The sequence below is a fragment of the Euwallacea fornicatus genome, chromosome 24 (assembly GCF_040115645.1).
Source record: "Euwallacea fornicatus isolate EFF26 chromosome 24, ASM4011564v1, whole genome shotgun sequence".
Lineage (NCBI taxonomy): Eukaryota > Metazoa > Arthropoda > Insecta > Coleoptera > Curculionidae > Euwallacea > Euwallacea fornicatus.
This window is the reverse complement of record NC_089564.1, coordinates 2,941,155-2,965,581: the sequence shown is the minus strand read 5'-3', so window position 1 is coordinate 2,965,581 and position 24,427 is coordinate 2,941,155. Positions and strand designations below refer to the sequence as shown.

The following is a 24,427-nucleotide window of genomic DNA, read 5'->3' as shown; positions in this document are numbered from 1 at the left end:
GCAATTCTCAAATATTTTTCTGATATATCTATTTATTTTTATTATATTCTTTTTTGGTATCATTAGAAAACTATTAATTTCTTATCGTTTCATATTGTGTTAGTCCTGTATTCACCATTCACGTTCTCGTATCCAGATATTGTTTGCACAGCAATGTTTCGCAGATCCTGGCCCGTTAGCAAACATTGCGTTTTGAAATCTGTTAGAAATTTGAATTCATTTTTAAGAATTTCACTCCTTTCGTTATTGCAAATTTTATCCAATAAGGATGATTTTGGTTTCGATTTACAAATAATTTAGCACTGACTTACTTTTTGAGCAAATCATCTGCAGACAGTCTACAAGGTAACATGACCAGTTCATTCCTCAAACTTAATCGAAGTTACAGATCATGCAGAGTTAAACAAAAGGGTTAACTTTAAATCACATTAACACCCATACTAAAGTTTTTAAATATCTCCGCTATTCAGTGATAACTCAAAAATCCCTAAATATGTTACACAGTGTTATAGTTGTTAACGTATAGTCTGATAATGAAGGTTCGTTTCAAAATAAAAACTTGTACTAATTTCATTAGAATTCATAAATTTAATTTCCAATGTAACATTTCTTTTTTTTTTCTCTTTTTGTCTTTCGTAATTCATAATTTAACTTATAAAAATCCATAATTTAATTTATGTTAATATCCAAATATGACTAGGTTGAGTTGAAAATACTCTAAACAAGGGCAGAAAGACCTAACTGTCGATAGCGTATTTCCTAGGAAATAAAGATTATTATTATTATTATTATTAAAAACTTGTACCTATATCCGAGAAAATCAAAGCAAATTCAGTAAAAGAGGTCAAGACAATTTTATTGACCAACAAATATAGATTGCTTAAATCTATGTATACAAATACATAGTTGTTTGAAAACCAGTGGACGATTTGAGACGTAGGGAATATCTGGAAATAACAAGGCAGATGTTATGTTGAGGGGTAGAGTATTGGTAAGCATCTAAAATAATTACATTCAAAAAAGGATACCCCCCCCCCTCCTCTCCCTACCCCCCGAATGTACGCCGAAGTCACCAGTCTTCGTCAAAATTAAAAAAAAAAAGATAATTTATAAACTTAAATTGGCATCTTCTCTACAACTTAAAGAAACATTTACAATAATTTCGTCTTAAAATAAAATTTGTTCAGATAAATTTAAAATGCTCCGAATGACTCTCTTGATACGATGGAGTTGCCAAACTGCCCCCACAGGAAAGCTCTATATTCCGGTTTACAACCGGGCAACCTTCGGTTAAGCTGGGTCCCTAGCACCTTCGCATCACTTTGAAAGCCTGATAATTCAATTATTAAACTCAAAAGTTGAATTTCATATCTGGAATACTGAAAAAGCTATAAGCGAAAAATAAAAAGAATATTAGACATTTAACACACTGTATTTAGGCAACGAAGCTTTAAATCGTATTTTAATTAATTATCGTACGTACATGAAATGACGCATCCCCTTTCTCTGCTTTTGAAACTTTACTAACCTCTTAAATTTTTCCGATAAAATCTGAGTAACCCTGTATAAAAAAAAACAGGTTTTTTACTAAACTTTGAACCCTTTTAGCTCAAAAACGAATCATTTTCTGTTGGATGTGTTAGTTTATACTAGCAGAACTCGGACATTCGATATAGTACCTTATTTTTAGTTCAGTAAGTCATATAAACATATATCGGCAAACGCTTCGTTTTTGAGATACAGGGTGTCAAAATTTTGGATATATTTTTATATTTCCTACACAGCTCCTACAGTTGTTGAGATAATGTATTCAAATTTTTACTATTTGTTACTTATTATGTTTCACGCGTTTTAACATATCTACACGATTTAAAAAATCTACAGGGTGATATTTTTGCGGCAGTCTCCTTTTACCGTCCAGATTTTTTTTGTGCGGACTGCTTAATCTCAAAAATGTGGATTTCGCGTTCAATTGAGAAACTTTCTTACCTTTTGCAGTTTTATCGTATCTGTAACCTTTTTTGGAGTAATTTGGAAAAATTTCTGAAAAAACATTTTATTAAAAAAAATGTTATTGGGGGTAATAGGATAAGTGCAACAAAATTACCGAAAATTATTGCATGAAAGTGTGTAATAATAATAAGTTAGGGAATTAGTGCTTTACAAATAACCCGGAACTATTTTATTTTTAAATTAAATATTCAAAATACGCTCCATTTTGTTGAACACATAATGGATGTCGTGTTTCAATCGACCGCCTTGTTAAAACTAAGTGTTGAACTCTGATGTCTTCGCAAGCCCGCTTTACACGCCCTCTAAGGTCTTCAACGTCTTGAATTAAAGTTTCATGTACTTCTTCTTTAAGAAAACCCTACAGAAAAAAATCCAATGGTGTTAGATCTGGGGATCGTGTTGGCCATGCGATTGGACTTCCACGGCTAACCATCTCTCTGTTAAACCAAGCACTAACATTTCTTCCAAAATGAGCTCGACAGCTATTTAACTGGAACTAAGCTTGTCGCCTTAAATTTAGAGGAACATCTTCCCATATATTGGATGCTCGATTTCTAGAAACCCTAAGAAATTTTGCGAGTTGACTCTTTTTGGTAAAAAAATAAGGTCTAAACAAACGATTAAAAAAAATTCCTCTTCATACGTTAATACTAAACTCATTTTGAAATTTTCTTGCCCTAATAACATGGATTTTGCTCTACGAAAATATGTTCATTTTCGAAATTCATTATTCCACGTCGAGTGAAACAAGGTTCATCAGTACATAATACACAGCATAAAAAAGTTCTATTATATTCTAATTTGTTAATGATTCAACGACAAAAATTCAATCTGTGTCTGTGAACCCACATTTTTGAGATTAAGCAGTCAGTGGCACACCACAGAAGAGTTTAGGACGGTAAAAGGGGGTCTAACTACCGAAGAAATATCATCTTAAAGGTTTTTAAATCGTTTAGACTTGTCAAAACTTCTGAAACACCATAGGTAACAAGATGTAGGAGCTGCGTGAGAAATATTTTTTTTAATCTGAAATTTTGACACCCTGTATGTCGAGAACGAAGCTTTTGCCAACACATGTTTGTATGACTTACTGAACTTAAAATAAAGTACTCTATCGAATGTCTGAGTTCTGCTAGTATAAACTGATTCACCTTGTACATGTGTGGAGTGAATGAAAATAATGTTGCAGTATTTTAGAAGGTAATTCTAGAAATTAAAATGACACAAAAAGTTCTTATAAACATATTTTAAAAATTACTTCTTAAAGGGACTAGAACCCCTTAAAGGGGAAACTCTGAAGATGGTTTTTCCGCAATATTTTCGAAACGATTTTCACTAATATTATGAAAATCACTATACTATAATAACTTTAATTAACAATTTTTTTTGTATTAATTATTGCAGATTTTAGCCAAGGGCGTCGTATACACGAGGTTTTCTACGTAAATGTTGGCCTACCTGTTTGTTGGTGATATTTTCTGATTTTTGAAATCAAACTACTGAATCTCAAATATGTTTTAGTAAAAAAGGTCCTTTTATTTTATCTCATTAGAATAGATAATTTTTCAAAACAATTAATTTTTATAAATCGAAACACGATTAAATAAACATCAAAATATATAAAGAAAAGAGCGGGAGAATTCATATACATATATATTCTAATTTCGAATATTTAAAAAAATATAGGGTGTTAGATTTAAAAAACGTAAGTTTGCATTATATCCTTTTTTTGAGCACCCTGTATAAATGACAAAATTTTTAAAATATGCCCTATAAGGTCGTGCACATAAGCGTAAAAACAATTTTCCATCAAAAACATTAATAAAGCCATAATCGTCCGAGACGCTCTTATTGGACCACCCTGTATATGAACGGAGACCACTTTCAACATTTATTATGAATAAATGATAAATCCTTAAAAATATTAGTTTTCTCATTACTGGCTGGTAAAAAAATACTTATATTACAAAGGTGCCTACCGTGTTTATTAAAATGCATTTCGATGTCCACACAATCGTGCAGCAGTTCGTAAAGAAACAATTTTTCTGAAAAACGGTGTATCCTAACGAGATGAAATAACAAATTTTTTTTACTTAAAAGTATTTGCAATTCAGTAATTCAAATCAAAAATGAAGAAACGTGCAAAAAAAATGTTAGGGCAACATTTACGTGAGAGACCCCCTGTATGTGACGCCTCTGACTAAAATCTGTAATTATTCACACGAAAAAGTTTTCCATTCTAACTTATTACAGTATACCTTACTGAGTTTCATAATTTTAGCGCAACACTGTTTCAAAAATAGTGCAGAATAACCATCTCCAGGATTCTCCATTTAAGGGGCGTTAGCCTTTTAAAGAACCAATTTTTTAGGTACGTTGATAAGAGCTTCATTTATTATTTTAATCTTTGGAATCACCTCCCGAGATATTTCAACGTTATTTCCGGCCACTCTGTATAGAACGACGGAATCAAATCATTCACTCTTCGCTCGAGTCACTTGCAACAGTACCTTGTCCAAGTTTTTCTGGATATCCTCTTCACAATTATTAAATCAGAGATTATTTCCAATCACTCTTATCCCATCTTATCGTCCTTTCATTTCCTGTTTTTGTGTGAGATAAAAATGATTCACTTTTTTAAGAAAACAAACTTTTTAATCTCAGATATGTGAGAGGAGTAATGTGTAACAAGCATCGCATAAATGATTTCGCAATCAAAATATTCCAGCACATACCAACTCAGCATCGGCGCTTAGCACATGAGATATATACTCAGATATGAAATCTTATGATGTGTGAAAGGAACGTTGTCAGCTATTTATTTATAATAATATGTACCACGTGTATGTCCACTTGCGATGGATGCTATAGGTAAAGTCCGCTGCCCACAATAGTTACCCACACTGCAATGGGATGAACACATCTCTAATTAAACGGCAAATAACCCGAATTAATATTGGGAACACCATGACTAATTCCATTATAGAAAATATGTGTGACTGTGATAGTAATGTGCAATGTCACCTGGTGAGTCCAGGGTAAATACTGAGAACTAATCCGTATCTACGAAGCGTTGTACATAAAGATCACATTAGTTACGTAACTCCTCAGTAAGTATTTACTTCAGAAAATGCTTTTCCCTGAACGATTTTCAGGTACATATCGTACCCCTTTTTAAATGACCTGATTAGAGATTAGTTATCTTATGCATATTATTTGTAGTATTTTGAGCTGGGTGTTAGTTGTGATCGTGATATGAAACCTAAACACCGTGGGTAGTTTGCTTCGTAATAATTGAATAATTATTATATAATGAAAACAAGGTCGACTTCATAGGAAGTGTTGGAAAGCATCTACTACATCTTATAGGAAAAATTCTATTGAGTTAGGTAAGATTACGTTAAACGTGTTATTAAAGAGGACGTACGTATCTAATACCCTGGGAATTAGATAGGGACGAAGTTCGGTTTTAATTGCGACGTCATTAAAAATATAATATTTTAATAAACGAACATGTATTAATGGTATTCCTGTATACCGAACGAAGTGAATTTTACCGCATTTTGACTTGTTTGAGTTTACTCGCTACAACGTTTATGTTTTTTGACTGACAATGAGTGGTACCTATGGGCGCAGGAATCTTTTTGGATCGTTCTTCGTCGGTTTTACTGAGGCGTTACACCCCGTATAATAAACGTAAAAAGAACTTGGGAAACATGTAGGACTATTCCGACGCTATGTGCGGCAATAATTAGTTCCAGTGAAGCATTAATCTAACAACATTTTGTCAACAAATTTCCGTTAACTAACTGCGGGGCGTTTGTTTTAGAGTACGTTGTAAAATTTACTTTATCAGTCACGTTCTGGGGAATTTAAAAACTTTATTGCCTCTCTCCTTTAACATCCTTGAACGTGTGACCCACATAAAAGACAAATATTCTATATTGTCAGAAACGCTGAGAAATGTGATTTTTTTTAAGCTATAGCCATCATTATTATTATCATAATCAACAAGATTACCTTATCAAAAAAAAAATATATATATATATTAAAGCATGGATTATATTATACAGAGTGTCGCATCGCCAGACCGATCATAAGAAAATCCACGTAAATTTTAGCGCCATCTACCATTACTTCCTTCTCGGTTTAAGGACAAAATCGTATTCGACTTTTGGAAGTCCTTTTGTGAGGATCTTGCATGTAAAATATGATAAATGGTCTTCGCACCGTTTGTGAGATATTTCGAAAAAAGCCCTTATAAAATTTGCAAACTTATAATGTTCCCCTGATATTCTTCTCAATCGAATCACCAGCAACCATCATCTCATCGCGTATTGCGACATTAAGTAAATGAATTTTGACCAAATCAATTCTATCTTTATTAAGGGTCCCTCAAAAATGTCCTACACGGTACCAGAAAAAGTAAACGTGGTTAAATGGTACTACATCGGAAACAATTGGGATTATTCGAACATTTACTAGCTCAGAAATAGAATTAGAAATTTTTATTTATTGTTTATTAATACTATTAAATAATAAATTATTTTGCCGTTGGTGGTTTAATTGATAAAAATACCAGGGCAGCGTTATAAGTTTGTAGATTTTACAAAAATTTTTTTCAAAATATCTCCCAAACAGTACAAAGAACATTTTTCATATTTTACATGCAATTTTCTCATAAAATAACCTTCAAAAAAGTCCAATACAATTTTGTCCTCAAACCAAGAAGGAAGATAATATTAGATGGTATTGGAATTTATATGGGTGTTCCTATGGTGGGTCCGGCAATGCACCACCGTGTACATAAGGTGATTCCTTAAAATGAGACAACTGAAAGTTGGAGATTATACTCGTGAAATGATGTCGATCGGAGAAAATATATTGTATTCGGTAGTTGATCGTTCGGGATCTATACAGGGTGCTGAAAGTTAAAATTTTTATTCCTTTTTTTGCTATTATTCTGAAAATATCTAGATCAGGCAATTGAACATTTTTAAAGTTAGGTTTTTTTAAATGACTAATAAGATGTGTTTTGCAACTTTCGCGTTGATAACGCGAGATTGTCCTAGATTATCCAATATAAACATAATATTTGTTAAATAGATTTTTCTCGAAAACCAAACGAGATATCGATATGAAATCAGAATACATAATTCCTGGAAAAATGATGGCTTATTCAGATTTTAAGTTATATTTCATATTGAATATAGGGACAACTTTCCAAATTTTCAATTTCTCTCCCTATCTCCCTTTCTTTCACCCTCTCCCCTTCCCTCTCTCCCTCTCTTCCTCTCTCTCCCTCTATCTCTCCATCTCTCCATGTCTTCCTCTCTCTCCCTCTCTCTCCATCTCTTCATGTCTTCCTTTCTCTCCATCTCTCCATGTCTTCCTCTCTCTCCCTCTCTCTCCATCTCTCCATGTCTTCCTCTCTCTCCCTCTCTCTCCATCTCTCCATGTCTTCCTCTCTCTCCATCTCTGCATGTCTTCCTCTCTCTCCCTCTCTCTCCCTCCATCTCTCCCTCTCTCTCCCTCCATGTCTTCCTCTCTCTCCCACCATCTCTTCCTCTCTCTCCCTCCATCTCTTCCTCTCTCTCCCTCCATCTCTTCCTCTCTCTCCCTCCATCTCTTCCTCTCTCTCCCTCTATCTCTCCATCTCTTCCTCTCTCTCCCTCCATCTCTCGATCTCTTCCTCTCTCTTCCTCTATCTCTCTATCTCTTCCTCTTCTCCCTCTCCCTTCCTTTCCCTTCCCCTCTCCCTCTCTCTCCGTCTCTCTCCCTCCCTCTCCCTCCCTTTCCATTCCCCTTTCTCCTTCTCTCACCTCTCCCCCCTCCTTTCTTTCTCTCTGTGTCGATTATACTATTGTTAACGAATCACCCTATACAAGTAACAATTATGTTAACTAGAGAACATCATAGACGCCATATTATTCTAAAAATAATATATTTTCCCACTAAGTAGCAATTATTAGTACAATAATAAATATTTGTGGTAATGGTGCCCCTAATGCGAATCGCTTGACTTTTCGAGTTCTCCAGCGACTGTAACACGTGCATTGAAGATTTTAGATAATTTTAGATCAATTCGTGCAGTTGTGCTTATTTTTTTTATGATTGAATTATTTCCCTAAACTTAATCGATAACTTTCAATGCACTTGTTGTATTATATATGAGAGTTTCACTCACCACCTGTTCTACGCTCAAAATCAGGTGTTTTATTATTAAGTAACAATAATAACCTCAGCAATAGACACTGACAGGAATTTTATTGTATCATCCATGATTAAATTTCCTAAAATCTGTTCCGATATCTTACATGTGAGTAGACGTGTTTTATTCTACCCGTTTAAATATCTTTAATCTGCTCTTTTGCACATATGTATATAATTTATTCATGGCGTTAGAACGATTCAAATTTAAATTATTCGACTTGTTATATTTTATAAAATGGCTAACATTTTCTATTAAACCAAACATTCCGTATTCGTACATTTATTGCTTACAAACTACAAATCCACAATTGTTATTTCCATCTAATCTGTACGAGACCAAATCATATATTTCAAGCCATGTTATATCACCTTTAATGAGCGATGATTCGAGAGATGATTATAATTATCCCTGATAAGTATTATTGGGTTCCCTTAAAACTTTTTAAAAAATTTCGCAATGTGATAACTTATTGTAATTATTCATTTCAAGTACTTTCACCCTGAGTTTATTGAGAGAAAAACGATCATTTAATTTAAAATAACACTCTTTTTCAGTACAATGAAAAATGAACAAGACACTTTCGAAATCTCATACCAGAATGAACTTTACGACATAAAAGAATTCTTAAAGAACCATCCTGGAGGAAGAAACTATTTGGCACCCTACAGGGCAAAGGAAGTTACCAAACGAATGGAAGACATCAAACACTCTAAAGCCGCCTTATATTTATTTAAAGAATATAAGAAAGATGACAAGAGGAAAAAAATGCCAAATGAAGGAGAGGAAGAAGACTTAGAGGTAAGTTTAAATAGAAATTGCAATCTAAAAAATAAAATGACAATTAAATGTTGATGTGCTGGCTTGCGTGCAGTAAAATAATTAAGAAGTAATAGTAAGATGGCCGTTTCCTGCATGCAATAGGTTGGCTTTCCAGGGAGATACACACACCACTGACCTAATATTGAAATAAAAGGTTTTTTTAAACCGAATACACATGTTCTTGGAGTATTTTATATTGTTTAATAAGTGGGAAAAGTTGCATGCGCTGTTAGTAAGTGCGTGTGGAAAAATATCACTTTGCTTCACCTGCATGCATTTCCCCATTTGATTTAATCTAGTTATGTGTCGTGTTTTAGCTCCTTATCTGATTTGTTTATTGGGTGAATTGAAAATGATCAAATAAATATTTCATTGGAAAAGTACTTATAATTTCATCTAATGAACTAATCGCATTAGCTAATAAAATTCTCGTAGGTACTAGAAGTAATAACGTTCATTTTCGAAACAAAAAAAAAATGCGATGACGCCAATATGGGTACAATTTGCTGAGCAACATTGTGCCGAATTTGGAAAAAATCGTATTTTAAATAAAGGTGATCACCTATCAATTGTCCAAAAATCATTTACTTCCGACGTCTGATAAGTTTGATATTCTAAATAAACGCTGGAACTTTGAATAAAATTTCAGTGGCCAAAAATTAAAACAATATAACAATTTTTTTGTGTTCACACTAAAAACAATTACACAAAAGTATGGAGAAAAATAAGTTAGGTCGACTTAAGATAAGGAAAAAACACATATCACTCATATTCTGAGGAAGATCTAAAAAATTGACTGAATAGCCAGAGATTATACAATAACGAAAAAAAAATTAAAAATTAATTAAAAACAAAAAACGTATACGGAAACTTAACAGATACAATAATGGAGAGGCGAAATACCAAATAGCATTAGATAGTAGCTATTAGACATTAAATAGTAAAATAAAATTAATTTGTAAATAGACAAAATTAAACTAATACAATTTAAGACAAATGTATATCAAAATGATAGAAAACTGAAGAGAAAGAAAAAAGTTAGTAACATTATGAAAAAAAAATTGGTACGGCACTGAATATACAATAATTCCCAGTTAAAGTGAATATAAGTTTAAAAAAAGCAAAAGCTGTCTAAATTGAATAGTTTTCTACATTTTTGTATTCAAAATTAAAATATTTGTTTGGAGATGTTGAATTAAAAGCTGCTAATTGTTAATTTTCTTAGCGTTCGTGATTTTACAACAGTAATATAAAATACAAACATATAGACACGTTATAAAATTTAAAAGTTAGATTTGTAAAAGTAGATATACAGGAGGTTTCTTAAGTACGGTACATAACTTCGGGAGCGTATTCTACAGCTAAAATAAAGGTAATTTTGTTATATAAACCAAAAATGCTTCGTTGCGGAAATACGGGGTGTGAAAATTTCTTTAAAAAATTATAACTTTTTAAATATTTCCGAAACTACTTGAGATATTTTGGTGAAATTTCGCAGGGTTTGAGAGTTAGCAACAGTGCGTATTTTATGCTAAAAATAGTGACTGTTGTGTAACCAGTGGCGTGAAGGCAGGATAATTGCTGCGTATTTTAAAGGAAAAATGTGGTACGCCACTGTTCTTTTCCAATATTTTGTTCCTTTTTTAATTGTGTTCGATTTGGAAGAAAAAAAGTCGAGACTTTTTTTCGTAGGACGCACCGTTTTCAAGCAAATAAATAAAAAACATTGTAGCTAAATTTTTTCATTTTTTTTTATTATTCTTAAGAGAAGAAATACTTGTATGAAGATACAAATTTTTTTATTGTGTACTTGCCAGTTTGGTAGCGAAATTGTCGACATTTTACTAGTCCCCAACATCATTTACTTATCTGTGCGTGAGACATTAAATTTCAAACAATAAAATGTTCGCACCCTGTATTTCCGCAACGAAGCATTTTTGGGATATAGTTTATATAACAAAATTACCTTTATTTTAACTGCAGAATATACGAAGTTATGTACCGTACTTAGGAAGCACCCTGTATAGAGCAGTATCCTAGCATGAAGATACAAAATATCCACAAAAAAACTACATTCGACCTAATCAGTACCTATATTAAACTTTGAGCATAAATCATTCGGATAATGTTCAATGTACATGTAGAACATGCTGTGGGGAAAATACCCAACATCTTCACCCGGTAATAAATTTCCTTTTTTTTGTCAACGTAAACCCTTCTTAATCACCTTTAAGGGCAGTGTTTACATTATTCAAATTCATACACGTTCCATACTCTTCCCGAGCTCATAGCTCTTTTCCCCCATCATTTTTCTCACACCTTCATGGCACCGTATTGATAAGCAATCCTTACTCCTCTGCACTAATAATTCACACTAATTGGTATCACCATGAGGTGGTAAAAATATATATGGATGAGATGAGGTTCACATTCGGTGGGAAAAATTCAAATTTAGGGCAGGCTCATATACAGTGTTGGCCAAAATACTTGGAACTTTTTTCACCCCGCAAAAATAAAAAAACTTCGCATAAATCAAAACAAAAGTTATTATACTTTTAATCTTTATTAAACATATATTTCATTTATAAGAAAAATAAAAACTCTTTAAAAAAAAATTGAATAATATTGTAAAAAGTTCGAAAATGCCTGGACAAAATGGTTGGAACTTAAAACATCCGGTAGGAAACCTGTGTCAAATTTAAAGTATTTGTAATTTTAGTATTTTGTATGAGGTCCTTTTGCTCTTGCTACTTCTGCCATTCTCCTAGGCATTGATTCGATTAGTTCTTCTATTAATCGACGATCCACATTATGCCAAACTTGTAAGAGCCTTTCAAAAAGTTCGTTTCCATTTCTAATGGCCTCTCCTGTTCTGAACCTACGATCTACGAGGTCCCATGAATTTTCTATCGGATTTAAATCCGGACTTTGGGCTGGCCACTTCATGGTAGTAACTTCTTCCCGCTCTAACCACTCTTTTACAAGTTTGGCAGAATGCTTAGGATCGTTGTCCAGTTGAAAAATGAAATTAACTGGCATTGCTTCAAATGCATAGGGTTCCATTATATCCCGTAATATGTCACGATACATAAATCGATCCATTTTGTCACAAATGCGATGAATGGGGCCCATGCCATGCCAAGAAAAACATCCCCAAACTAGCACATTACCGCCACCATGCTTGACAGTAGGCTTAATATATTTTTTATTGAGTCTCTGGCCCTTTGGACGTCTTACATGAACTCTACCATCACTGGAAATCAGGTTGTATTTCGATTCATCACTGAAAAGAACTTTTTCCAATCTTGTACTGCCCAGTGAATATGCTCGAGTGCAAATTGTAACCGTGCTTTGATGTTCTTCGTCCGTAACAATGGTTTCTTAGCTGGACGATAGGATCTTAGGCCATTTTGTACTAACCTTCTTCTAACAGTTCTCGATGATATTTCAAGACCTCCATCGGCTATAATTTTTTGCAAGATTTTTGAGAATGACTGGAACGGATCACTATTCGCAAGGTTGATCATTTTTGTATCCAGTCTTGCAGTTGTGTTTTTAGGTCTGCCTGAACTTTTTCCCGGGATGACATGACCATTTACTTGAAATTGTTTGATTATTCGGGACACAGTATTTTTCCGAAGGTTTAACCTCGTGGAAATATCTTTTTGTTTAATACCTTGTTTATAAAAATCAATAATTCTTTTTCTGAGATCAACCGAATAGGTTTTGCCTTCTTCCATTATAATTGACTCAGATATCAAACCGAACTGACCAAGAAAATAAATAAAATATGCAAAATATGCCCTTTAAATCCGATAAGAAAAAAGTTCCAACTATTTTGTCCAACATGATACGATTTTTTTTTCTATAAAAGAATGCCAGCTAGAAATGTTCACTATCATTTTGTTGTTGAACGATATTAAGGCATATTGGCCATGTTGAATTTGTTCACATTAGAACAGAGCTATTTTAGTAATAGAGAAATCTTGGAAGTTCCAAGTATTTTGGCCAATACTGTAGTATCTCACACGACACGCAACTCCTCTTCAACACCTCCCCAATTCTCTCTATGTACTCTTACAGCCTTAGTAGGATCCCAATACTGGTCTCAATTCACACATAACATTTGCCCTGTTCCAAAAGAAAAAACTCCCCATCGTCAAAGGTTCTCGACAATCAGTGGTCGCTTGTGGTTTTCTAGTTTATCCTAATTTCGTACTTTGTTATGACCTTTGTCACTTGTGCAATAGTGTTGGACATTTAGTTAAATAAATGTAAGTGAGTTTTATTCTGCATCGGTTCAGCACCAAATAAGCTGTGGTCCTTCGAACAAAATAAAATCTACACAAAAGAGATACAGTTCACCTCGGCACTGCCAACCAACTGGGCCCCCATTGTGCCTGGGGTGAGACATCAAGCGAACGCAAACTTGCCCCGTTCACGTGCTAGCATAATTATATTTAGAATTCGATGAAAAATACAAGAATAACCGATTATACAGAATGCTCTATGTAAAATAAGAGTTCGTCGGTGATTAAATTTTTTTGAACTAAGTGAAGCTTTGCTGTTTAACATTCTTCTCTGCCTCGGACAGCTTTCACAATAGTTGATCGTTTCCATACACAAAAATGAGTCTTTTCATTCGGTGCTGAATGTAAAATTACAAACTGGTACAAACAAGAACTATAGAAATTCACAAAACAAAAAAGAATAAGTATACAATGAGTGTACATAAAAATAAATCAAATGAAAATATAGCATGAACAGAAATATATATGTCTGCGCCTTAACGTGTTTATATATAGTTAAGTTATACAGGGTGTCCCACAAGTGTTTCATTATATTTCAGTGGATAATAGTACATTGAAAAATAATGACTCCCTATATAAACCATATTCCAATAATGCTTCATTAAGAAGATACAGGGTGTTACACTTTACTTAAAAAATCTAACTTTTATTGATATATTCAAAACCGTTTGAGATATGTAAGTGAAATTTGGCATGTTTTGAGAGTTAATGTAGACGCATTTATTTATGCAAAAGGGCTATTTTTCGTTTCACCAGTGACGTGCGTACGGACACCTCTCAACACATTTTTAAAGAAAAACATGGTGCGCCACTGCTTTTTATCAAAATAAAAATTATTTTTAGAAGTTTAATTTCATTTAGAAGAGAAATGCTCACTTGACTCTTTTTCGTCCGACGTATCGTTTGCCAGTAAAAAATTGAATACCGTCTATATACACGATATTCTCTAAATGATTTTAATAATATTAAGTTTGTTTTAAATATTATTTATTTGCTATAACATTATAGAAATTGTTCAAATTGGTGGCCATTTTGTTCAATACATAATTGAGCTCGTCTGTTCATTGATACTCTGATACGTTGAAATATTCCAGGTGTGTTTTAAGTTTAACACCCTGTATCTTCTTAATGAAGCATTATTGGAATATGGTTTATATAGGGAGTCATATTATTTTTCAATGTACTATTACCCACTGAAGTATAATGAAACACTTGAGGGACACCCTGTATAATAGTTAAGATAAAGAGACCTGTTGATTTGTCAAGGGTCGGTGATGAATTTTCAGGAACCAACTGAATATGAGTTATGGGTGACTGGTTGATTTGGGTACCTTGTTTAGGTTTGGATAAAGAACAGACCCAGCGTGTGAAATACGACCGGGTCGGGTGGAACGGGACCAGGGGGAGAGATTAGAAAAGATAGCATGGAAAGGACTGATGCCCAGAGAAAAAGGGGAAGAGACTGTCAGTGTGATAGAGTGAGCTGGTTCCGGATCACCAGTTCTTTGCGATCGTTGTAGGAATCTAGATTAGTAACTTCGTACCAACTAGTGCCTAAAGCGCCGTTGTCCTTTTAATATAGTCAACGGCATTAATCGAGTACTTTGGAATTCCTGAATATGGCTGCCGAAGGAGACTACCCTTCTATTCCGACATATATTTACAATTCCACCTGATTGTAACAGAAAGAAGCTACAAATAGAAATCAGTATTATTTTCAATATTATTCATTGCATTTAGTTTGAAATGAATCAGCACCGACTGATAATATTTGCTCGAAAAACAATAATAGTGTAGTACTAAAATTTACCATTTTGAGGAACATTATGTAATTACACAGAGTTACAGATTATCTGTGTTATCTGCAAAAATTCCAAATCGATATACTTTATGACTTTACTTAAAATTATGACGTCAATTGCAATACTTTTGATAAAGAAATATGCGGCCACTTCTTGAATGCTTATGATAGTACATCGTACTATATAATAGTATACAATTTTTCTAATGCATATTCTGTTTAAAACTCACAACAATTGCTCAAACTAATAAAAAAAACATTATTTCTGTTTTTTTTTTTGAAAATTAATTTAAAATCATGAATTGAGAAACTTATAAAATAAAATGTTCAAACGAATGTCCTTCCTGCTCCAAACACGTCTAAATTTTTATTCGAAACGAACTGTTTACTCTCCGTCTCTCAGTTGACACGCCTTTTCAGTTTCACTTTTAATGTTGTCTGCAGTTGTTGGTACTTCTGCATAAATTTCGTCCTTTAAAAAATTCCGGAGGAAAAAATCTGCCGAGGTCAGATCAGGCGACCTAGGGGGCCAATTCACTAAACCGCCCCGTCCAATCCATCGATCTGGATACAGTTCATCCAGAACCTCACGTGACATTCTAGAAAATTGGGATGGACAGGCATCATGCTGATACCACATCACCCGTCTAATTGCAAGTGAAACGTTTTCTAGCAATTCAGGGAAATTACAAGAAATTGCAGTACATTTTTCCATTCAAGCTTCCTTCAATGACGAAAGGTCCAATTAAGTATTCCCCAATAATACCGCACCACATATACACTGACCATGGTCTTTGAGGTTCAACTTCTCTAAGCCAGCGTTGGTTTACAGCGTTCAAAAAATGCACATTATGGTGGTTTACTGCACCATGAGTTGTGAATGTAGATTCGTCCGAAAATAAAATGTTGGAGAAGCAATTTGGATTTTGAATTAATTGCTCCTTTATCCAATTATGAAAATTGACTCTGTTTCAAAATGAGTTCCGTGGAGTTCCTGATGTAAAGAAATGTGGTAGAGATGGTATTTAGTCATCTTTAAAATTCTTTGGACACTTTTTTTTATATTCCTGAGTCAGCAGCAGTTTGACGTCAACTTACATGAGAATCAAAGGCAACAGCCGCAAGAACTGCTATGTGATTGCCTTCATGTGTTGCATTTCTGGAGTGATTTTTTGTTTTCAAAATTTTAGTTTCTTTGAAATTTTGAATGACATTGTTGAAAGTCGTCCAACAGAGAAATTTAAAATTTCTTCCAGCCTCTCCATAAATAAAAACCATTTCTAATTTTTCATCCAGTGTAGCAATCCAGTTCATTTATTGAACTTTGACACGAAAAAAATAACTTTTGAATGATTTCATTCAAAACAATTCGATTGATGGTCGAAAAAAGAATATCAATTTCCTGTAAAACTTGTTATAAATTAGACTCCAGCAAGGGGAAATTTAAGAATTTTTTTTCATAGAAATATTTTCTCTTTCATTAGATAGAAGGATCGTGATGAATTTTAAACAGAATAGGCACTGCAAAACTTTTCTACTAAAAAAATTCTATAACTTCGACTGTCTCAAAAATTGGACAAAAATCAAGGACGACTCTGCAGCAAAATATCTAATAAAAAAAAATTCTAAAATTAATAATATTCATTTTTTGAAGGTCTACGAGGATCTGTAAAAAAATACGGGGTTGCCATTTGAAGAAACAAGTTGCTCTTCAAATAATGTTTTAGGTAAAAGTTACTATCTTCATGGCATGTCTCCCTCTTTAGCAGACTACTTTTATTTGAAACTTTTTTTCATATAACATACCGTTTTTGAGTAACCTTCAATGACAGCTTTAAATGGACGCCCTGTATATAGTAACCTACACACTACTTATAATCTATATATACAATTATTCTTTCACTGATATAGCATGTTATGATAGATACAGCATGTTTTTATATTTGCTTCACCTCTTTCAGAAGTTAGTAGATTGGTCCAAACCCATGTTAGTGCAGGTAACCTCTTTGGGAACGAAATACAAAGAATGGGTAATTTCTCCAGTAGATCGGCATCTACGGCTTTTTGGCAATCCTATTCTGGAAAACTTGACAATTACGCCATGGTATGTGGTTCCCATCGTTTGGATACCAGTTATCATTTATTTAATTAAATTAGGAGCTGTGAGATACACAAACATAACCAAAGGTGAGCTACAAAATGCCTATATTATGGAAAAATAAAAATCCCTCTGTTTTTCAGATCCTTCCCCGTGGATCTCCGTAGTATTATTCGTAGTTTTAGGAATAACGATATGGAGTCTATTAGAATATTCTTTGCACAGATGGGTGTTCCACATAGAGCCTTCTGGGCACTCGAAGCTTATGATATATTTCCATTTTATTATACATGGCCTACACCACAAAGTAAGCTCTGCGGTCTAGTATAATTTTGACTATAAAAAAGCAGGGTCTTTATAGGTTCCATTTGACACTAGAAGATTAGTATTTCCACCGTTTCCAGCAGCCATAATTGCATTTATCTTGTACCAAATATTATCTTTTGTAATACCAGAGTCTCACGTCATTCTAATAACTGCGGGTGCAATTGCAGGTAAGATATCGCTAGTAATTTGCTAAATCTCTTAATATTTTGCAAGAGGTTTTACAATAACTATTTATAATTCATTACAAAATGTACTTAGTAATGACTTAATTCAAAATTTGCGCGTTATTAATAAATAGATTTCTTATCGCTTAATAACAGAATGATCGATTATATTACTTCCGTGTTGTTTTACTTTAAGGATACGTGATGTATGACATGATTCACTACTATTTGCACTATGGCTCTCCTGAGGAAAACACTTATTTTTACCAATTGAAAAGATACCACAATCAACACCATTTTGCCCATCATGACAGCGGTAAGACAATTATTATTATGATTTTCTAAAATAAATTAAAATGTGAGTGATTTATCATTGTTTTTTTTTAGGTTTTGGTATAAGTAGCATATTTTGGGACAAAATATTTGGGACTGCTATTAGGCTACGACATCTAAAAATGGGCATTAAATGGTAGCAGTAAACTGAAATGTATACTATAAAACATCTTAATCATTTAATCACATACTCTCTAGTATTCAAAAAATGTACCAAAGATATAAACCAATAATAGAACCTGCAGCATGTTATTTTCATAATATTTACTGTTTTTAAAAATAATTGGTGGGAATTTTTACCAGTTCAGATTCTCCTAATCTGGCGCATATACCTATGGTTTATGTACTAAATATTTTCTGAATATTTGATTATCTCTAGACACAACATCCAGTAGAAAACACTAGTTACCAGTTTGCTGTGAGCGTGTAAATCATAGTTGCTTTAAAGTATTATTCAATAATCAATTCATCCTTAATTATGTAAGGTGCCAAAGATTTGCGCTTAATAAGGGAATCGTCAAATTTAGTAGAAATGGCGCAAAGCTGCGCTTTTGAACATTTTCTAAAAAGCGCCAAATTCTGAATATTTCCAGAGATATATTGAAAAATTGAGTATTAAGATTTTTCTTTTTGCAAAATATGTAATAATCTAAAAAGGATTTTCTAAAACAACAAAAAGAAAATATCCTGAATGCACTTATTTATAGGGAATCTAAATTTCATATAAGTGTATATGTATAATAATGAATTTCAAATCGTGGAAAATTTTTTACTTCAAACAAATTGGAAATTGAACAAAAATGCCATTTACCAGATAGTTCAGAGTGGCCGTTACTATCATTTAATTTCTTGCACTTCTCTCCACATTAATTTCAAAAACTATTAAATTCTTTACTGAATTAGAACTTACATTTGCCTAAATTATATGTATATCATCAAGTTTGATACATTACCTCAACTTTGGAAACTAAAATAACCGAAGATTTAAAACCAAATGTTTATTCCTATCAACACCACCCCTAATGGAAAAAAAATTCTACTGTGCGTCCTCCATTGCGCAAAAAATAAAAAATTTTGCAATAATCAAATTCTTTATGAAAAAAAGTATCTTACTTATGCCATACTTTCCTTACATATTTGGAAAAATTCAGAATTAAAAAAAAATTTAAACTATATATTCCAACTTAGCATTTGTGGCTTTAATAGACAATTTAAACTCAATAACAAAAATACAAAAGAGTTAAGGCACAGTAACTAAAGCAGCAGCAAAGTTTAGTGAGACCCAGATATAAAATTCCTAAAAGAATCCATTAATAAAACATTACACTGAGCAGGACTACAAGAAATGCCTATAGTAGACCATTCAAAGGACAATATTAATGTGGTGTAAACACCATTCATAATAGTAATCTTGAATGTTATAACACACACTGAGAAAAAGAAAGTTTTTACATTTGACCCTAAATAAGCTATAATTGCGGATCTCCCTTAGGCTCAGCGGCAAATGGTTATGTGTTGCTATTATATAATTGATGAGGCAAGATCCGCCACTAGTGTGTGAACGGATCTTGCGAATTTATGATTAATCAACAGTTGATTTCTAATAAATAAATGATTACATTTCGTTTTCGAATTTTCTTTTGTAAGTATAACATACCTATTTATATATTTCTGGAGCCAGTGGGAAGAACCATCCCAATATTTAAAAATATATAGCACATATCATTTAAAAACTACAACTTTATGCGGCCACCCTATGTATAATTAAGTCCTGTCCAGTACACAATACGCTAACATTTTCCCATAAACAATATTCCATTTTAGTATCTTTTTGCGTTTAGGAGCAATTATCCGATTGGCGATATAACGAAAATCACTAAATACTGTATATCACCTAAACGTTTCACTATGGTATTCAAGAGATTTATACCATTTTATAATCAAGTAAACGATTTTCAGAATAAGAGAGCAGTTAGGATATCGCACCCCACAAACAATAGCCATCATGGTTCAAGCGATTCATTCCCACATATACAGGGTGATTCGCAACTCAACTAACAGAACAGGTGCGTGTAGGCGACCTTACAATTTGTCGATTTTTTATACGAAGTTTTTTCCTGATGCCTAGTTGCTCGAATATAACTATTGTTAAATCTGATATTCAAATTTCTGCGGATTACAAATTTTTCGCGCATCTTCATTTTGCTTGTAGTACTTTGTAGTCAAAATGGCTGGAAAATTTACATTTAATGAACAAGTTGATATGCTGTTTGTTTTGCCCCGGAATACAACTACCCGTTTATACCCCTGAAGCAAAGGTTCACAAAACAAAGGCCTGGTAATTCGGTAACATATGCACTTTATTTTGATAACTGGATATTGCTCAGAACCGCACTGGCTTATAAAAATTGAAGAATATAACGAAAAAATGGAATGAGGTTATTTGCGTGTGGTTAGCAAGAGAATTCGGAAAAAACTGACCTGGAAAATTCTTGAGACTTTTTTGGTTTCGACGATGGTGGCGACCAAGTTCGTAATTTTCAGCCTCCCTCCGCCTACGTACACGCCAATCAGAACTGCCGTAGATCGATTCCCACGGTACGGTGTGTCTGTTTTATACAAATTTATGGAAATACAAAACTTTAAAAGGTTTTTGCAATCATTATCTAAAATTAGTGATTTTCGTGAGGCCTGGCCAATGTAACAAAGATTTCTCACGCCCTGGGCCATGTGCGAAATCTGCATACAGTTCCTTCGCGGTGGCGTCCATACAGCCCTCAAGTCTCATAAACTAGATAAAGTTTGACAACCCACGCATATAACAGGTGGGAATTGGCCAAGTCCACCAATATATAGGCTTATGAACAATTAACGTTGGTCCTGACACTGTTAGTAATGGGGTACTGCCAAGGTAATTGCCAAAGAAGTGTAGAATATCGTAGAAAATTTCCTGATCGTATTATCCTGCAACGAAAGAGTTGAAGAGTAGTTGGAGCACGGCCTTATAGTCTTTAAGGAACGTAATTTTGCAAAAAAAAATTTTGTTCAATAACGAATGACTTCTCGAAAAATGTACAAAAATACAAAAAAATATCAAATTAAATTTACTATCATATTGATAAACCTTAGTTTTTATTTTCGTTAGGGTTAAATAAATTCATATAATTTTAAGGGTGACTCACTCCTAAAGAACCCCTTACTAAGTTTTCAGCCACTTCACATTTCCAGCAAATGAAGACGTCAATAAAGCAAAAATGTTTCCCAAATATGGTGATTCTAAGTTAAGCCTTTCCTGAAATAGAGAATTTTTCATTTTTTTTTTCATTCATCTTCGGAAACCAACATCTCACTAACTGTAGGCATAAGGAAAAAACTTCGTATAAAAAATCGACAAATTTTAAGGTCTCCTACACGCACCTGTTATGTATCGGTTGGTTTGCGAATCACCCTGTATATCTGTCGGTTTCTATACTTGAAGGTCCCCGTTAAGAAATAATCACTCATAGGAAACTCAAAAACAAATTCCATCATATCTCACGTCCTCGTATTTCATGTTGCTCTTAAACAGCGCACCATAAATTCGCGACTATAAAGTAATGAAGTACTCTGTTTTATTAAAATTTCACGACAAACAGTTTGCCACACACCACCCACATTTGAGTTCAAATCCCTGCTGCAAAACTTTTAAACTAATATACTTCCTACAAGCACTGTGCTCCAGAATGGTAACCGTCATCGGCAGACAGTGTAAACTTCCAGAAGATGTTAATCCACGTTAAATAGATGATGTACATACAGAATGTTTCGGAACACATTCCAATAATCTACCCCTAAACCCAACATGCTCCAGCTCTTTGTGTTGCGTGTCACATAGTTAAAGGCGTTAGAGAAATCACATAATAAAGCAGCCGCCCTGTTCTTCTCAGTAAGTTTCAAGTACAAGAATTGAATTAGTTAAAAAATTAATATCATTTTTTCTTCTTTGTCTTCCCAATTTGTGTTTAGAATATTGCCCCTATCTGACAACGATAGTCATTACGCTTTTCTTACCCAGTTTTTTGATTATAACTTTTGTTAAAGTGACAACCAAGACGGTAATTCTCTGACAAGTGAAAAATCTCCCTCCTTGTACAATGGAACGACCCAGGCGGTTTTGAGACATATAGGGTGATACCGTAACTTCCAGACTATGTACCATGTTAACGTGTAACGTTGGAATAATTAGCCAACTGGAGCTTTTATATTACTTGCGCCCATTGAATGGCGTGTTGATTAGACCTCAGTTCTAGAGCCAACAAAGACGTCCATTAGAAATCCCAATCGTAAAGCAATCCACATCTGCGGACGGTGGGTGCTAATGGCTGGAAATTCGACCCAGCAATATCCCTTATGCGAGTGCAATAGTTACAAAAAAAAAACAGTTAATGCCGAGAACAGCAAGACAGCTTGTGAACTGCATGGGCGTAACATCAGGACGGGCGAATATCACTAAGTAGCACACTATAATTAAATGCTAGGCTTAACATGGGGAAAACATTAGCATGTAGCTCCTCTGATCGAAGATTAGACTCACGCCGTGAGCAATCTTAACTTCTTTCTTCAAACTCATTCGTCATTTCTCTGCTTTGGAGCGCACACCCATTTATCGCAATAGGAAGTACGCTTTACCTCAACCAAATTTATCTTACGTATTGGTCTGTACTTATTAAAATATGTTAAAGATCAAATATGTTGTGGTAAAAATATTCTTGTAAGGTATTGAGAGATCACGCATTTCTATCTGCCACTCTAAGGTCCTTACTTAACCGCGACCTTGTGTCTTTCTATATTTAAACTTCCTCATAAGAAAACTCACATAAAGAATATTCCATAACGATCGAAAAAATGAGATAAAGAAGTCATCCCAATCCTCTTCTGTCAACCACTGACCCGCATGGTATAATCCATTAAATAACTTTTACTTTTTTTCTTAATCTTTACGTTTGTCTGCAGTTAAGGTTAACGGTGCCTTCTGATAACTCTTATCTGTAAAATACTCATACTTGACATGAATTTGTGACATCCTGTGGATGTACCCTGTATAGTTTTGTAATATGCTTTTTTCTTTACTTTAGGATCAGAATTAGTTAGATTTTACTATACACATATGCCAATAAAACTTTTTTAATTTAAAATAAACATTATTTTGTTTAACAGGCGTTTTCCTTTTGCAAAGCGTTCAAAATCGACAAGCGGGGTAAATCATCTTGGACTTTGTTAATAACTGAACCACAAATTGGAAATGTAAAAAGAATTGAAAAGTCTATTCCAGAACTAGTATACTTGCGAATTAAGAAAAACTCGCAGTATGACCGGACCTTCTGGTATCAATAAGTGCTCAGCGGTAAAACTGATCCTGTTCAAAAACATCAAAAGATATAGGGCTATAAAAAATAACATGGAGTCTCAAAGAACCGCCACTTGGGAGCGATTTGAGATGTCTAGAAAAGGAAGAATATCTATTTTCTATAAGGCATGAATCATAAAGTAACTTCTACAACTCTGAGTGACATTGAAGATTCAGAGTAAGTTTGACTTAAAGTCATTTAATTGTCAATAAAGTAGTATATTTATGGCAATATGCCTTTTGAGAAACGATATTCTGGATTGAATGGATCTCAAATTCGCTGATTTTCAGCCATACGGATTAACAGGCTATCAACGGGGGTCGATACGATTTGTAGGGTCATGCCCCCTTTTACCAGTCCAAAGATTTCTGTGAAGCGCCACTGATAGTTTTTTACAAAAAATCTAAATGAGTTGTTTAATTTATAGTTTTTTTCGTTTCTTAATTTTTTCCCTAGAAATCACTGTTTCCTAGGTATTTGCAAAAATATTTAAGAATACACATAATTTTTTCTATATAAAGTTTTCGCTGTGGACTTCCAAATATCCAATGATCAATGAAAAGAGTTTACTGGTAAACCCAGTAGGCAGCGAACCTTAAACTAAGGGCGTTGATTAGGCCATCTCCAACTGACATGGCAACAGATCAATTTATCCAAGGCATGTTTGTGATATTTCAATATCTAGTTTTTTCAATAATCATTCTATGCGTAACAAATTAAAACTACCTTAGAAGCAAGGTAGTTTTTGCAATTCTTATAACCCGTTAATAGTGACAGATTATGAAAAAATGGCATAATTCTAGAAAAATAACAGCTAGTGAATTTTGGCAATCAGTTGATATATTTAACAATGCAGACTTTAAAAGTTTAGCTAGTTAGTTAAAATTTGACCTGAACATTTCATAAGTTCCAGAAGCTATAAAGCAAAAATTGAAAACAATAGAGCTTTACCACCCTTTAT

The 24,427-nt window shown here is 33.6% G+C and overlaps 1 protein-coding gene and 1 long non-coding RNA gene across 3 annotated transcripts; one reads left to right on the top strand and one right to left on the bottom strand.

Annotated features, from left to right (window-relative positions):
* Positions 1 to 838: 838 nt before the first annotated feature.
* On the bottom strand, positions 839 to 5,045 carry LOC136346798 (uncharacterized). Of its 2 annotated transcripts, none has more exons than XR_010733368.1 (2): positions 4,852 to 5,045; positions 839 to 1,388 (listed from the first exon to the last, which is right to left on the bottom strand). It is a non-coding gene; the product is annotated as an uncharacterized lncRNA (long non-coding RNA). The 2 variants fall into 2 exon arrangements; XR_010733367.1 differs by having other exon boundaries at positions 839 to 1,330.
* A 196-nt stretch (positions 5,046 to 5,241) lies between these two features.
* On the top strand, positions 5,242 to 19,703 carry Fa2h (Fatty acid 2-hydroxylase). The gene is made up of 7 exons (XM_066296190.1): positions 5,242 to 5,402; positions 8,782 to 9,025; positions 17,119 to 17,344; positions 17,399 to 17,562; positions 17,617 to 17,749; positions 17,943 to 18,062; positions 18,134 to 19,703. Exons 2-7 carry the CDS (start codon positions 8,786 to 8,788, stop codon positions 18,217 to 18,219), a joined length of 969 nt encoding a protein of 322 aa, XP_066152287.1. The 5' UTR covers positions 5,242 to 5,402; positions 8,782 to 8,785; the 3' UTR covers positions 18,220 to 19,703.
* Positions 19,704 to 24,427: the final 4,724 nt, after the last annotated feature.